Source organism: Chenopodium album, chromosome 12 (assembly GCF_948465745.1).
Source record: "Chenopodium album chromosome 12, dcCheAlbu1.1, whole genome shotgun sequence".
Lineage (NCBI taxonomy): Eukaryota > Viridiplantae > Streptophyta > Magnoliopsida > Caryophyllales > Amaranthaceae > Chenopodium > Chenopodium album.
In genome coordinates, this window is record NC_137845.1 from 52,417,837 (window position 1) to 52,431,091 (window position 13,255).

General features: G+C 43.2%; 3 protein-coding genes across 3 annotated transcripts; all 3 read right to left on the reverse strand.

Moving 5' to 3' along the window:
- Positions 1 to 5,002: 5,002 nt before the first annotated feature.
- On the reverse strand, positions 5,003 to 5,732 carry LOC145571336 (uncharacterized). Its single transcript, XM_081630388.1, has 2 exons — positions 5,552 to 5,732; positions 5,003 to 5,409 (listed from the first exon to the last, which is right to left on the reverse strand). The coding sequence occupies exons 1-2, from the start codon at positions 5,730 to 5,732 to the stop codon at positions 5,003 to 5,005; spliced, it is 588 nt and encodes a 195-aa protein (XP_081486514.1).
- A 78-nt stretch (positions 5,733 to 5,810) lies between these two features.
- LOC145571337 (uncharacterized) lies at positions 5,811 to 6,881 on the reverse strand. Its single transcript, XM_081630389.1, has one exon. It carries the CDS (start codon positions 6,879 to 6,881, stop codon positions 5,811 to 5,813), a length of 1,071 nt encoding a protein of 356 aa, XP_081486515.1.
- A 1,331-nt stretch (positions 6,882 to 8,212) lies between these two features.
- LOC145571338 (uncharacterized) lies at positions 8,213 to 10,159 on the reverse strand. Its single transcript, XM_081630390.1, has 2 exons — positions 9,113 to 10,159; positions 8,213 to 9,067 (listed from the first exon to the last, which is right to left on the reverse strand). Exons 1-2 carry the CDS (start codon positions 10,157 to 10,159, stop codon positions 8,213 to 8,215), a joined length of 1,902 nt encoding a protein of 633 aa, XP_081486516.1.
- Between the last annotated feature and the right edge of the window lie 3,096 nt (positions 10,160 to 13,255).

Genomic DNA, 13,255 nt, shown 5'->3' on the forward strand with positions numbered 1-13,255 from the left:
TTTTATCTCTCAATTTTATACTCTGTTATACTCCATCGACACATTACTATTATTTATTAACTCCGTTTCGACACATTACTATTATTTATTAACTCCGTTTTCCCCCCCAAGTGACCTTGTGTGCCGACAGCAGACAAGGTCTACTTGTGACAAAATATCTGGGAGCGAAAAACTCCGTTCCCCCCCCCAAGTGACCTTGTGTGCCGATAGCAGACAAGGTCTACTTGTGACAAAATATCTGGGAGCGAAAAACTCCGTTCCCCCCCCCCCCAAGTGACCTTGTGTGCCGATAGCAGACAAGGTCTACTTGTTACAAAATATCTTGGAGTGAAAAACTCCGTTTTCCCCCCAAGTGACCTTGTGTGCCGACAGCAGACAAGGTCTACTTGTTACAAAATATCTGGGAGCGAAAAACTCCGTTCCCCCCCCCCCCCAAGTGACCTTGTGTGCCGATAGCAGACAAGGTCTACTTGTTATAATTTATAAAATGGAAGCGTAACCGTTTTTTTTTTTTTTTTTTGAGCAGGAAAATTAATACACGTGTCGTAAATCCTACCGCTGCTTTTTGAAATCGATCGCCGATTCAGGACCGTTGGATCTCTGAACCGCCTTTCACTTCAACTGCTTTTTCAGTTTCTTTCTTTTAGATCAAAATTCCGCCATCTTTCTTTTTACTTCTCATTTTTTTCAAGTTTTCTCTCAGAACCAACTTTCTCGATCCAAGATTTTACTTTTCTTTTCTTTCCTGAATTTAGTCTGCGCACTTCAGTATTTTCGGCGTGCTTTTCTTCTTCGTCATTTCTTACCACTTAAAGACATCAAGTCAACAATTTTCGTCGAAGGTATTGTCGCACCCTAACCCCTGATTTTGCATGTTGTTTTTATTTTCTTATTTTTAAATTAAATGTCTGAAGATAGTGTTGAAGAGAACTTTCCTAACCTTAGTACTGCTAGGCGTCGTTTAATTAGGCAATCCCTAGGCAGAGAAACCGGTAGTAATCAGGGTAATTCATCCTCTCTTTCTGATAACATAGATTACCCATTTGAGACGTTATCTTCTGAAGAAGAAAAACGCGCTTTTATGCTACATAGGACCATTGCTCATCGCGAACGTGCTTATTACCCCACTAATCCTGATATCCCTGCCGATACTGAAATTCTTGACGTTGAGCCTGTTAGTGTTCGTTATCACTTACGCAGCTTTGCTGGGAAACGGTATTTTAATCAATACGGCACTAACGTTGGCAATATAGGTATAAATACTATGCCAAGGGTAAAGAGAACAAGTTACCAGCCCAAAGCTGCTGCTCGTGAGGCTGCTGAGGCTGCAAGAGCCGTTAAGGCTGCGGAATCTAGAAAAAGACCTGGACAAGGTCAAGTTGTAAGTTCTTCTGATGAGGGAGAACAAGAGGATGATATCCCTGTAAACACTTAGGAAGGTCCGTCATCCCCCGTTCATGATTCAGCCGTGAACTCGGTTTTAGGAGATGACGAAACTCAAGAAGGTAGTGTTAACACTGAGAGTAGGGAAGATATTGTTGACATGACGGCAGAGGTTATCCAGGAAGAAAATCTGGATGAGGGTTATAATTCTGAAACAGATAGGGCTGAGTTCCGACAACCTATTGTTCTCGCCAACGACGGGAAGGTTGCAAAGGCAAAAATAAGTGATGCTTTTAGGAAAACGGCAATTGAAAAAGATTATTGTCGTCGTGCCAAAAGGTTTTTCAACTTACCTGATGGGTACGAGTTATCTCTTCCTCCTTCTAGGGCTTCAGTGTTGGACTGCCCGGTAGGTTCTGTGGCCATTTACATGAAACATTTTGATTTTGGTCTCCGTTTTCCTTTACATCCTTTTGTTGCCAAAATTTTAAAAGCCTGGAATGTTTTTTTAGTTCAATTAACTCCTCCAACAATTCGGGCCGTTATTGCTACTGTTTGGGTTATGTTATATCGAAACTATCCTCTAACCCTTAATGTATTTAGACGATTAATTACCCTGAAGAGGGATGGTCAATCAGATGGGTGGTGGTCACTATACACTCAACCCCACAAATACACCGTTCATCCTAAACTATCTAGTTGCAAGGATTGGAAAGATAGATTTTTTTTCATGTCGGTCCCAGAGGATTTTCCTTTGAGGAGAACCTTCTTTAGGCCTCATCCCCGTTTTGACTCAATCCCCGAGAGAGATCTCGTTAAGCACGAAGAAAGAGCTGTCAATCACTTTGACATCTCCGAATTTGATGAGGGTGACGGCAAGGTTCGTCTAGTTCCCAAGGTGTGGGTGCCGAATGTGAGTTACATTCTGGGCAACGCGCCGCTATCTCATGTCGGTCTCTGTTGGACAGACCATCATGGTATTATTTATTTTGCTAACTTCTTACTTTCTGCCTCATTCTTGATCTTATTTATCTGTAGCTAATTTTTCTTGCTCTTTGTTCTCAGGCATAGATAAGTTAGACAACAGGAAACTTGGCCTATCAGCCGACGGGAAGAGAGTCATTAGGCGTTGTCCTAAGACGTCAAGTCCTTACGACACTCTTGCTAGTGTTTGTGGTCGTGCTCCCACTATAAGCGCAAAAAGAAGAGCTGAGATCATGGCCGATGACAATGCCAAGAAGAGAAAGACTACATCACTTGCCAATCGGCGAGGTGGTGGTGTCTTGATCTCTAGCCCTAGACAGCCTGAAGGGTGTGGCGAGAAAAAGAAGGACAAGTCGGAGTCCGAGAAGACTCCACCCATCACAAAAACAAAAAGCCCTAAAGCCGTTGTGAAGAAGGTTATTCAGGGGATTGAGATCGAGGATCTCACTGCTGCTGAGTCCCCTCGTCAGCTTCAGCCAACCACTACAATCGCTCCTACTACGGTTGGCTCAGATTCAAGCATTCCGGCTCTAACTTACGGGTCCAATCAATGGATTGAACGAGTCTCTGGAAGGTTTCCAAACGAAGTTTTAAAAGGCTTCGCTGTCCCTGCTGGTCATTCCGGAGACCGTTGGCAACCTAATATGGATGTCGGTCGGAATGAATCTATGATCACCGACGACCCAATGCAAGGTGGGAATCTCGGTTATCGGCTTTTGAGCAACCTTACTCTACCGATGGACAGACCTGCTGGTCCAATCGGTCCCCTTGCTGCTACTCACATGCACAACATGATGAAGGTACATTTACTTTTGCTATTGGCCTTGTCTACCCCACTCTCTTTTTTACATACTCTTATGCTTTTTGCGCACCTTTATTATGTATTTCTCACTCTCTTTGTTTATTCTTAACTTTAAACATTTCCTTGTGTTCAGGTCGTCATGTCTGGTACGGAGCTTGTTGAGATGTATCGTTACTATCAAGAGAAGCATCATCAAGCCTCCTCCAGCCAAAGCGCTATGCAAGAAATCATCGACAACGCTGAGAGGGCCTTAGATGATTTAAAGAAAATAAAAGAAAGAGACGACAAGGAGATGTCAGAACTGAAGGTTAAGGCTGAGAAGGTCGCTGGTCTAGAACTGGAAGTGCAGAGTCTGAAGACTCAAATTATTGAAAAGGATAAGGCCATTGAGCGCCTTCCTTCAGTTGAGAAAGATCTCGGCGACGCCAGAGCTAAAATTAAAAGCCTTGAAGAGAAGATTCAAAAAATGGAAGCTGACAAGCCTGGCATTTGCCAAAGGGCTGTTGGCCGCTATATGGCTTCTGATGAGTTCTGTTTCAAGATCCAAGATCGCTTCGACGGAGGTTGGACTGCTGCCCAGAGATGTATTGCTCACGCTGCTGGTTGGAAAAAAGAGGATTGGGCAAAAGTGGAGAAAGCTTTCAACGAGGAAGCCTACAAGATTCCTTCCGGCTTTGAAGCGCAGCAATTCTCTGAGGAAGACTTGTACAACTTGGTGCCAAGTGCTGATGACGGCCCTAAAGATCCCAGCATTTTGAACTCCCCAGTGCCTGAGAATGAACAAGCTTGAAGGGGCGGGCAGTCATCACCGACATCTTCTTGTGGGTCTTGTATTATTGGGCCTTATCAGTTGTAATTCTCCTTTCATCGATTTTTGTCTGTCTTAACATTTATTTTGACAATGCTGTTTTATCGGCATATACCCCTTTTTTGTGGTGATGCCTGTCGATTGTCAACTTTATTGTTGTGTAAACTTCTCAACTAATTTTAATGTTGTGTAAACTTCTTAACTCATTTTCATTATGCTTTGTTGCTTATCAATTGCTTATAAATTTAGACATCTCTTATCATATTAATTAGGGATAAGATATTTTATGTTGCAAATTTGCCTACTTAAACAATGTTATCGTAACTATATTGCTTTGCAAAAAACAGTTTGCAAAAAACAGTTTGCAAAAAACAGAGATTTGTCTGATATCTAACAACTCTCAACAATTATCAAACCATGACAATATCCAATCATAACAGCCTTAACAACCTGTCATTAAAAATTATCAATATAAGATATCTATCTCGATATCTATCTCTCACTCTTTACTCCCCCTAGTGTACATAGTTCGTATCAGAATTATGTACACTAAGCAGTGATTTGTGTTGCTGGTCCAGATTATAACGTCGGTCACCCACTGCTTTGCTGTTTCAGCCAGTTAGGTACCCTCTCGGCGATCACTTTCTGAGCTACGCCTCATGTCAGCGTATACTCGAATTGATTTGGCCGATATTATATTTTGAACCAGCAACCTCGCGAGTTAATGTATACAACTGATCAGGTTGTAGATTCATTAACTTCACGGAAGCGGTTTTGAGATGTCCGTCCCATTTAACGATGTTCTGTTAAATGGAGGATGCCTATTCTCAACACATGTTATCTGAATACCTCTTCATTCATCACTGATATCCTTTGTTGATATCAGCTTCACATCAAAATTTCATATATTTCATACATAGTATTTTTTTCAGCGCAGTCGAGCTCCATACATTCCTTAGTGGCTTCCCATCCATAGTCTCCAGATAAAACAATCCCTGGACGACGACATCTCTAATCCGATAAGGTCATTCCCAACTTGCTGTCAGCTTTCCATCTTCATTTCCCTTACCCGTCGCTGTTGTTCTTCGCAATACTAGATCCCCTACACTTAACGGCCGATGAGATACCCTTCTGTTGTAGGCCCTCGACATTCTTTCTTTATATGCAGCTGATTTAACTGCTGCTTTTTCTCTGAGCTCTGGCATAAAGTCTAACTGCTGTCGTAAGAGTAAATCATTTTGGTCTTCACAGTAATGCTGAACCCTAAATGTCGGCAACCCAACCTCTGCTGGTATAACTGCTTCTGTACCAAATACTAAAGTGTAAGGTGACTCGCCCGTAGCTTCTCTAATTGTAGTCCTGTTTGCCCACAATATCTCCGGTATCAAATCTTCCCACAAACCCTTTGCATCTTCAATCTTCTTTTTAATTGCTGTTATAATTTGCTTATTTGCTGCTTCTGCCTGGCCGTTAGATTGTGGATGGCATACTGCTGCATAAGCAAATTTCACTTTGTACATCATTAAGAGATCTGTGACTGGTTTACAATCAAATTGGGTTCCATGATCAAAAACCATTGCCATCGGCAACCCAAATCTTGCGAAGATACTCTTCCATATAAACTTCTTCACTTCTGATCGATGCCGTTATCTTCGCTACTGGTTCTGCCTCAATCCATTTTGTGAAATAATCTATTCCCACTATCAAAAATTTCCTTCCACCCGTGGCCGATGGGAACGGGCCAACTATATCCATCCCCCATTGTGCAAAAGGGATTGGATTTAATATCGGAGTCAGATCATTGGGAGGCAAGTTAATAGCTGGGGCAAATTTTTAGCATTTCTCACATCTTTTAACATAAGCCACTGCATCTGCATTCATCGTTGGCCAGTAATACCCCCTTCTCATTGCTTCTCTAGATAAGGCTCTTGCTCCGAGATGATTACCACATCTACCTTCATGTAATTCTTCCATCAACCTTGCTGACTCAAAATCCGTTATACACCTCTGCAATGGCTGCAATGGCAGTGAAAACCCCCTTTTGTATAACTGACCTTGGTGCATGACAAACCATACACTGTCTTTTCTTAATTTTTTCAACTCCCCCTTATCCGTCGGCATTGCCCCATGAAGGAGGTATGCCAATATTTTATCATACCACTGGACCCCGATATCTACACACAGCACCTCTACTGACGTTTCATCTATGCTCCTCTGCTTTAAAACCTCCACCATGACTGTCCTTTCCAAGCCATTAAAACTCGAACTTGCCAACCTTGCCAACGCATCTGCCTGAGCATTTTTCAATCTTGGAACCAATTTTATCTCAAAATACTGTAACTGCGCCGCTAACTGTTTCATCTTCTCCAAGTACTTCACCATAGCTGGTTCTCGAGTTTCATACTCCCCACTATACTGACTTGATACCAGCTGGGAATCAGTTGTTAAAATCAACCGTTTTGCTTCTACTGCTATCGACAACTGAATTCCAGCTATTGCAGCTTCGTACTCGGCTTCATTATTCGTGGCCTTAAATTTAAAATTCATGGCATATTCAAATATTTTCCCATCTGGCGCCGTTATTACAATTCCGGCCCCTGCCCCTGTCGCTGTAGCTGAACCATCAACTGATACCTGCCATGTTCCCAACTCCTCCTCTTCATCTGTATATGTTGTCTCAACAATAAAATCTGACAGTGCTTGAGCCTTGATTGATGTTCTTGGCTTATAACTTATTTCATACTCTGATAACTCCACTGCCCATGTCAGTAATCTACCAGATGTATCCATTTTATGCAATGACTTCTCCAAAGGATGATTTGTTAATACATCTATTGGATGTGCATCAAAATAAGGCCTTAACCTTCTAGCTGCCATTACTACTGCTAGCGCCATCTTCTCCATCACTGGATACCTGCGCTCAGCTGCATTTAGTACATGACTAACAAAATATATTGGCTTCTGCTGCTTCTTCCTTTCCACCAACAAAACAGCTGCCACCGTTTTTGGTGATGCCGAAATGTATAACTGCAACAACTCTCCCTTCTCGGGCCTGGCACGTGGGAAGAGATCTGAGATGATTCCTTACTACTTCCAGAGCATCACTCTGTTCCTTTCCCCATTCGAATGCCTTGTTCTTTCTCAGCACCATGAAAAACGGAAGTGCCTTGTCAGCTGACTTGCTGATAAATCTGGTCAATCCTGCCATCCTACCAGTCAATCTCTGTATATCACGAATGGTTTTTGGCTGTTTCATTTGGAGCACCGCATTCACCTTATCTGGATTTCCATCTATTTCCCGTTCACTGACCATAAAGCCCAAAAACTTTCCTGATCTAACCCCAAACACACACTTCTCTAGATTCAACTTCATCTGATACCTCCTTAACGTCTCAAATGTTTCCTTCAGATCTGCTATATGGCCTTCTTTTTCCTTACTTTTTACTATCGCATCATCCACATACACCTCAACATTCCGGCCCTTCTGCTTCTCAAATATCTTGTCCACCAATTTTTGATATGTCGCTCCTGCATTTTTCAACCCAAACGGCATTGCCTTATAACAGTACACACCGGCATCCTTTATGAAAGTTGTTTTGTTCCTATCGGCCTTATGTAAGCTGACCTGGTGATAACCTGAAAACGCATCCTAGAAACTAAGCATAGCATGACCAGAAGTTGAGTCTACTAGCCTATCTATTCGTGGTAATGGGTAGCAATCCTTAGGGCAAGCCTTATTCAAATCTGTAAAATCCACACACATTCGCCACTTCCCTGTCGGCTTTCTCACCATTACCACATTTGCCAACCATTCTGGATACGTGCAAGGCTCAATGAACCCTGCCGCTAAGAGTTTATTCACCTCAGCCTCAATTGCTTCTATCTTTTCAGTTGAGAAATTGCGCTTCTTTTGCCTTATCGGTCTGAACTTTCTATCAACATTCAACTTATGCTCCATCACCTCTGGATGTATCCCCGGCATCTCACTCGCTGAAAACGCAAAGACATCTGCATTCTCACGCAGCAGGCTTATCAGATGGCATCTTGTGTCTATATCCATATCAGCCCCAACTTTCACTGTTCTACTCGGGTCACCTGGTTGCAACTCAACCTGAACAGTTTCTCCCCCTGGTAACGGCCTTGGAGTCTCCTCTGGCCTCGTGTCAAAGTTTTTCATAGTTAAGTCTTGGACTGTTGGCTCACCTTCTCTTATCGGATTGCATGGTATCGGAGCACTACCAACTGGATTCTTTAAAGCAGTCACATAATAAGCCTTTGACATCACTTGACCTCCATAGACCTTTTTCTACAGCTCCCAAATTTGACACATAAGCTATTGCCAAATGGTAAGTCGACACAACGGCCTGCATATCATGTATTATCGGTCTGCCGATAATTGCATTGTAGGCTGACTTAACATCCACCACCAGAAACTCTGCCATCACATCTCTTGCCTGTGGCCCATCACCCAGCCTGACTGGTAGTACTATGCTTCCTTCTGGCCTTACAATTGACCCATTGAACCCAATTACAGGATACAATACCGGCTTCAGATACTGTCTCCCTATATTCATCTTATTGAAAGCCTGTACGAACAACACATTTGCCGAACTGCCCCCATCAACCAGTACCCTTTTGATGTCAGCCCCATTTATTTTAGTTATCAAGACTAATGGGTCATCATGCGGGAATACTACACCCCTTGCATCTTCTTCCGTGAACACTACTTCAGGTATTGCAGTTGGCCGAGGACGATTGTCCACATCCAGGGCACAAACTAGATGACGGTGTTCAGCTAAATGCTTCTTTGGTCCACTAATCGTTCCTCCATGCACCGGCCCCCCCGTTATCACATCTACCCTTCCAGTGGATAACGGCGGCATTCCTACATCTCCTTGTCGGACCACTCCTCCTTGCACCCTTTCTGGCCTTGCTTCTACCCGTTGCCTCTCAACTGGTTGTGGTGGTTGTTGATTCATGCCTGTGTTCAACCGGTATTGTGTCAAATGCCCTTTTCTGATCAATTCCTCTGTGTAATGCCCCACATCTCTATAAAACATACAATACTTCTTCACATCCCTTGGCCTTGCCTTCATGGGAATCGGCCTTCACCAATCTTCTCTATTCTGATTTACTGAATAGATTGCTGCCCTTGGTGTATTCAAGGGAGTGTAAGTGTTGTATCTCATTGGCGGCCTTGACGCCCTTGGATCTTTCCGGCTTCCTCCTCCCCTTCCTGGGGCAGGAGCTCTCGGCCTACTACTTCCGGACGATGTCCCTTCATGCTGATTTTGCCCTCTTCCGGCAACGACATGTCTACTACTTGTCCTCATCAATTCTTCACTCTTAATGTAATCATGGGCTTTGCTAAATGCTACTGCTAACGTCGGCAGATTTTTCCTTGTAAGATAACGCTTGAAATCAGAATCAACCAAGCCATTCATCAAAGCCATCACAGCTATCTCGTGTTGCAGTTTTGGGATTGTGTTTGCCTCATTGTTAAATCGCCTAATGTAATCCCTTAGGGATTCATCTAGCTTCTGCTCTACGGCCATCAACTCTCCAGAGGTTCTCTGCCGCACACTATTGCTGACATATTGACCCACAAACATTTCGGTCAATCTTTCAAAACTATCTACCGATCCCACTTCAAGGTTGTTAAACCAATCAGCCGCAGCCCCAATCAAAGTAGTCGGAAAGACCTTACACCAGACTGCATCTGAATTGGTGTACAACATCATGTACCCCTCATAGGACGTTATAAACCTCGCTGGGTCCCCTCTTCCATCATACCTACAAGTCGGCATTTTCACCTTTTCCATCGGCTGGTCTAAGATATGCTGGGCAAAAGGAGATGCCCTTAACTGCACCACAGTTCGCACTGCCTGCCCATCTACCAGCGAACTTCTCTGCTGCTGGGTTCTCGTACTTACGGTGTGACTTGAGGATTGCTCAACCCGCCGTGACATAGTATGCGTCCTTACCGGCGACTCATGTCGGGGTCTCCTGGGCGAGTTTATCAACTGATTATGTTGCTCTTCCTGATTGCGGTGCGATGTTCCCCTATCGGCCCGAGCGGCCTCCCTTTCAGCCTGTGCCGTCTCAGCCTCCTTTCTCTTCTTACTCATTGCACTCATCACCCTTGCTGCTGTCTCCAATTCATCTGGTGTGAATGCTGCCATAGGATCGGTAGTCAACTGAAAATACTTCAATTCAAACACTCAAAAGAGATATCGAGACGATGATAATCGGTGAGTCATACACTACTCATACAAGAGTACATAAAAAATAACACTACTAATAACTTTTTAAACTCAATCATGTCTTACATCAAGTCATCAACCAGTATTACACTGTTTCTGTCTGGACCTGATCTCCCAAGAACTCGGACCCGAGATCCTGATACTCCTATCGGCAAGCTGAGAACCTACACAATGAGAAGAAGTTAGCTAACCCCGGGGTGATCCGGGGATAACCACTCCGATGATAAATTCAGAAAGTGTTTAAGCAAGGAAGATAAGTATGAGAGAGAAAGTAGAGAGAGAGAGAGAGAGAGAGAGAGTGAGTGATTTATGTCCTCATTAATGAGGTCTTACCTACTATTTATAATGATCCAAATTGACAGGTGGCTCTCATCCATGCAAAGCCTCTTGAGCCAAGTGTCAAGCTTCTGTTGCCACATGCCGAATTCCGACAAGCCGGTATGTCTGCTTTCTGGTACATATCAGCACCTTTTCATAATTACTCAAGGTTTGATCACGCGTTTCTTCAAGATATCGGCCCTGCCTAGATATCATCCCATACATACACTTTTTGTTAATCAATGCTAATAATACATTAGCTTTGAAGGAACGTTAAGGTATGCAAGTATTTATTCTGTTTTTAATTTCCTCTTAAGCTATACAAGTGTACTCAGATCAAGTATCCTCTTTATTCTCGTCGATCGTTTTATTGATATTGAGAGAATGTGAGAATATTTGTCGTGCTTTCTCATTAACGATTAATCAATATATACAAAGTATTCTATGTTAAACTAGGAAACTATACATCAAAATAATTACCAAAATTATTACAGAACAATAAATACATAAATAGATTATTTACATAATCTAGCACTCCCTCGCAGTCGAAACGAGAGGAGGACAAACGCTGAGACTATCTTGAAAATCATCAAATAAAACCTTAGGCAGACCTTTGGTTAAGATGTCTGCAATATGGTATCGGGAAGCCACATGTAGGACCGAACTTCGCCCCTTTGAAATTTCTCACGGACAAAGTGAATGTACATCTCAATATGTTTAGTGCGCTGATGTTGAACAGGATTACTAGAGAGATAGATAGCACTAACATTGTCACAATAAACCAGCGTTGCCTTAGAAATCGGACATGTGATCTCTAACAATAAGTTGCGAACCCAACATGATTCGGAGACAACATTAGCAACCCCTCGGCACTCTGCTTCAGCACTGGATTTTGACCAAGTAGGTTGTCGTTTAGAGGACCAAGACATCAAGTTATCACCAAGGAAAACACAGTATCCGGAAGTAGAACGACGAGTGTCCGGGCACCCGCCCCAATCGGCATCCGTATAAGAAAGAAGAAATGAGACGGATGACTTATACAAGTGCAAGCCAAAATCGGGTGTTCCTTGAAGATTGAAGATAACGAATAATTCGTTTTAAAGCATTCATATGTTCAACCTGAGGAGCATGCATAAATAGACAAACCTATTGCACAGCATAAGAGATATCCGGACGAGTGAATGTAAGATACTGTAAAGCTCCACATAAGGAACGATAAGTAGTAGGATCAGAATAAGGAGTGCCGGATTGGGAGGTCATTTTTCCCTTTGAATCAACCGGAGTCAAAGACGGCTTGCAATTAGCCATGCCCGCCTTGGCAATAATGTCATGAGCATATTTCTTCTGAGATAGAAACAAACTCTGTTTGTTCCGAGTGACGGCAATTCCTAAGAAATAACTCAAAGAACCCAAATCTTTATTCCATCGCAAATTCAGAGCTAAGTTGGGAAATGATCAGTTTCCGAAGAGACTCTGAAGAAGCAGTGAGCACTATATCATCAACATAAAGAAGAATATAAGCAATATTATGACCATGGTGATCTATGAATAAAGAGGTGTCCGATTTGTTGTTAATAAATCCAATAGATGCCACAAAATCAGCAAAACGTTGATACCAAGCCCGAGGTGCCTGCTTTAAGCCATAGAGAGACTTGCGCAACAGACACACATGATCCGGCCGAGTCGGATCTTTGAACCCCAAAGGTTGATACATGTAAACTGTTTCATTCAAGTTACCATGTAAAAAAGCATTCTTCACATCCAATTGATGAATAGACCAAGACTTAGACAAAGCAACACTAAGAACCACCCGAATAGTTGTCAGTTTCACAACCGGACTAAAAGTCTCGTCACAATCAATCCCCTCGCGTTGAGTCTTACCATCACCAACTAGACGAGCCTTGTGTCGTTCAAAAGAACCATCAGAGTTAGTCTTATGCCGAAAAATCCACAATGACCGAATAATGTTCACATTAGGCGGTCGAGGAACTAAATCTCAAGTCCCATTCTCAATGAGATAGAGCATCATATTCCTACTACATAGCAATTTTCCAATTATGGTCACGTAGAGCATGAACCGGGTTCTTTGGAATAGGGGATATGGAGGTTGTAGTATGATGGGTTTGGTTTTGGTATTTAGGATTCGGCTTGAAAATTTCATGTTTACTTCTCGTATCCATAGAATGTGATGTTGTGGATGGCAAGGGAGAAAAGGAAGAGAGAGTAGGATGAGGAGGGGGCTGGTGCTGCCTCGGAGGTGATATGGAAGGCGAGGGCAGCTCGTGGTGTGGCGGATCACTGCCAGGCAGTGTGTGTCACGGGCTGCCTGTGGAAGGTGATGAGGGCTGGCCATGGGCAAAGAAGGGAGAACTCGGGGAAATAATGGAAAGAGTGCTAGCGGGGGAGAGAGGAGCCATGCTCGCACCAGCGTGTACTGGAAAACTAGCGGGCTGGGCAGACGCCTCAGCATGAGGTGTTGTTTGCACACCAGCACCCGCTGATAACCTGACGAGGGTATCAGTTGGCGGCACTAAGCCACGCTACTGGGTGGAGCTACACACACGGGCTAATGCGTACCATGAAGCGGGGATGGCGTGTGCTGTGCTATAGGATCAGCTTGGTTAGAGTTGGATTCAAGAATTTGACAGAACATAGGACTATCTAAAAATTCGATTGAGCACCCAAAAAATCATAAGA

Bases quoted from the DNA above. Each gene is read 5' to 3' on its own strand.
- LOC145571337 (XM_081630389.1), bottom strand. From the start codon at position 6,881: ATGGAGAAGATGGCGCTAGCAGTAGTAATGGCAGCTAGAAGGTTAAGG.
- LOC145571336 (XM_081630388.1), bottom strand. From the start codon at position 5,732: ATGGATATAGTTGGCCCGTTCCCATCGGCCACGGGTGGAAGGAAATTT. The intron at 5,410-5,551 runs GTTTTTGATCAT...AAATTATAACAG, and splicing joins TTGGGTTGCCGATGGCAATG to CAATTAAAAAGAAGATTGAA.
- LOC145571338 (XM_081630390.1), bottom strand. From the start codon at position 10,159: ATGGCAGCATTCACACCAGATGAATTGGAGACAGCAGCAAGGGTGATG. The intron at 9,068-9,112 runs GTAAATCAGAAT...ATTCCCATGAAG, and splicing joins CAAGGGCAGCAATCTATTCA to GCAAGGCCAAGGGATGTGAA.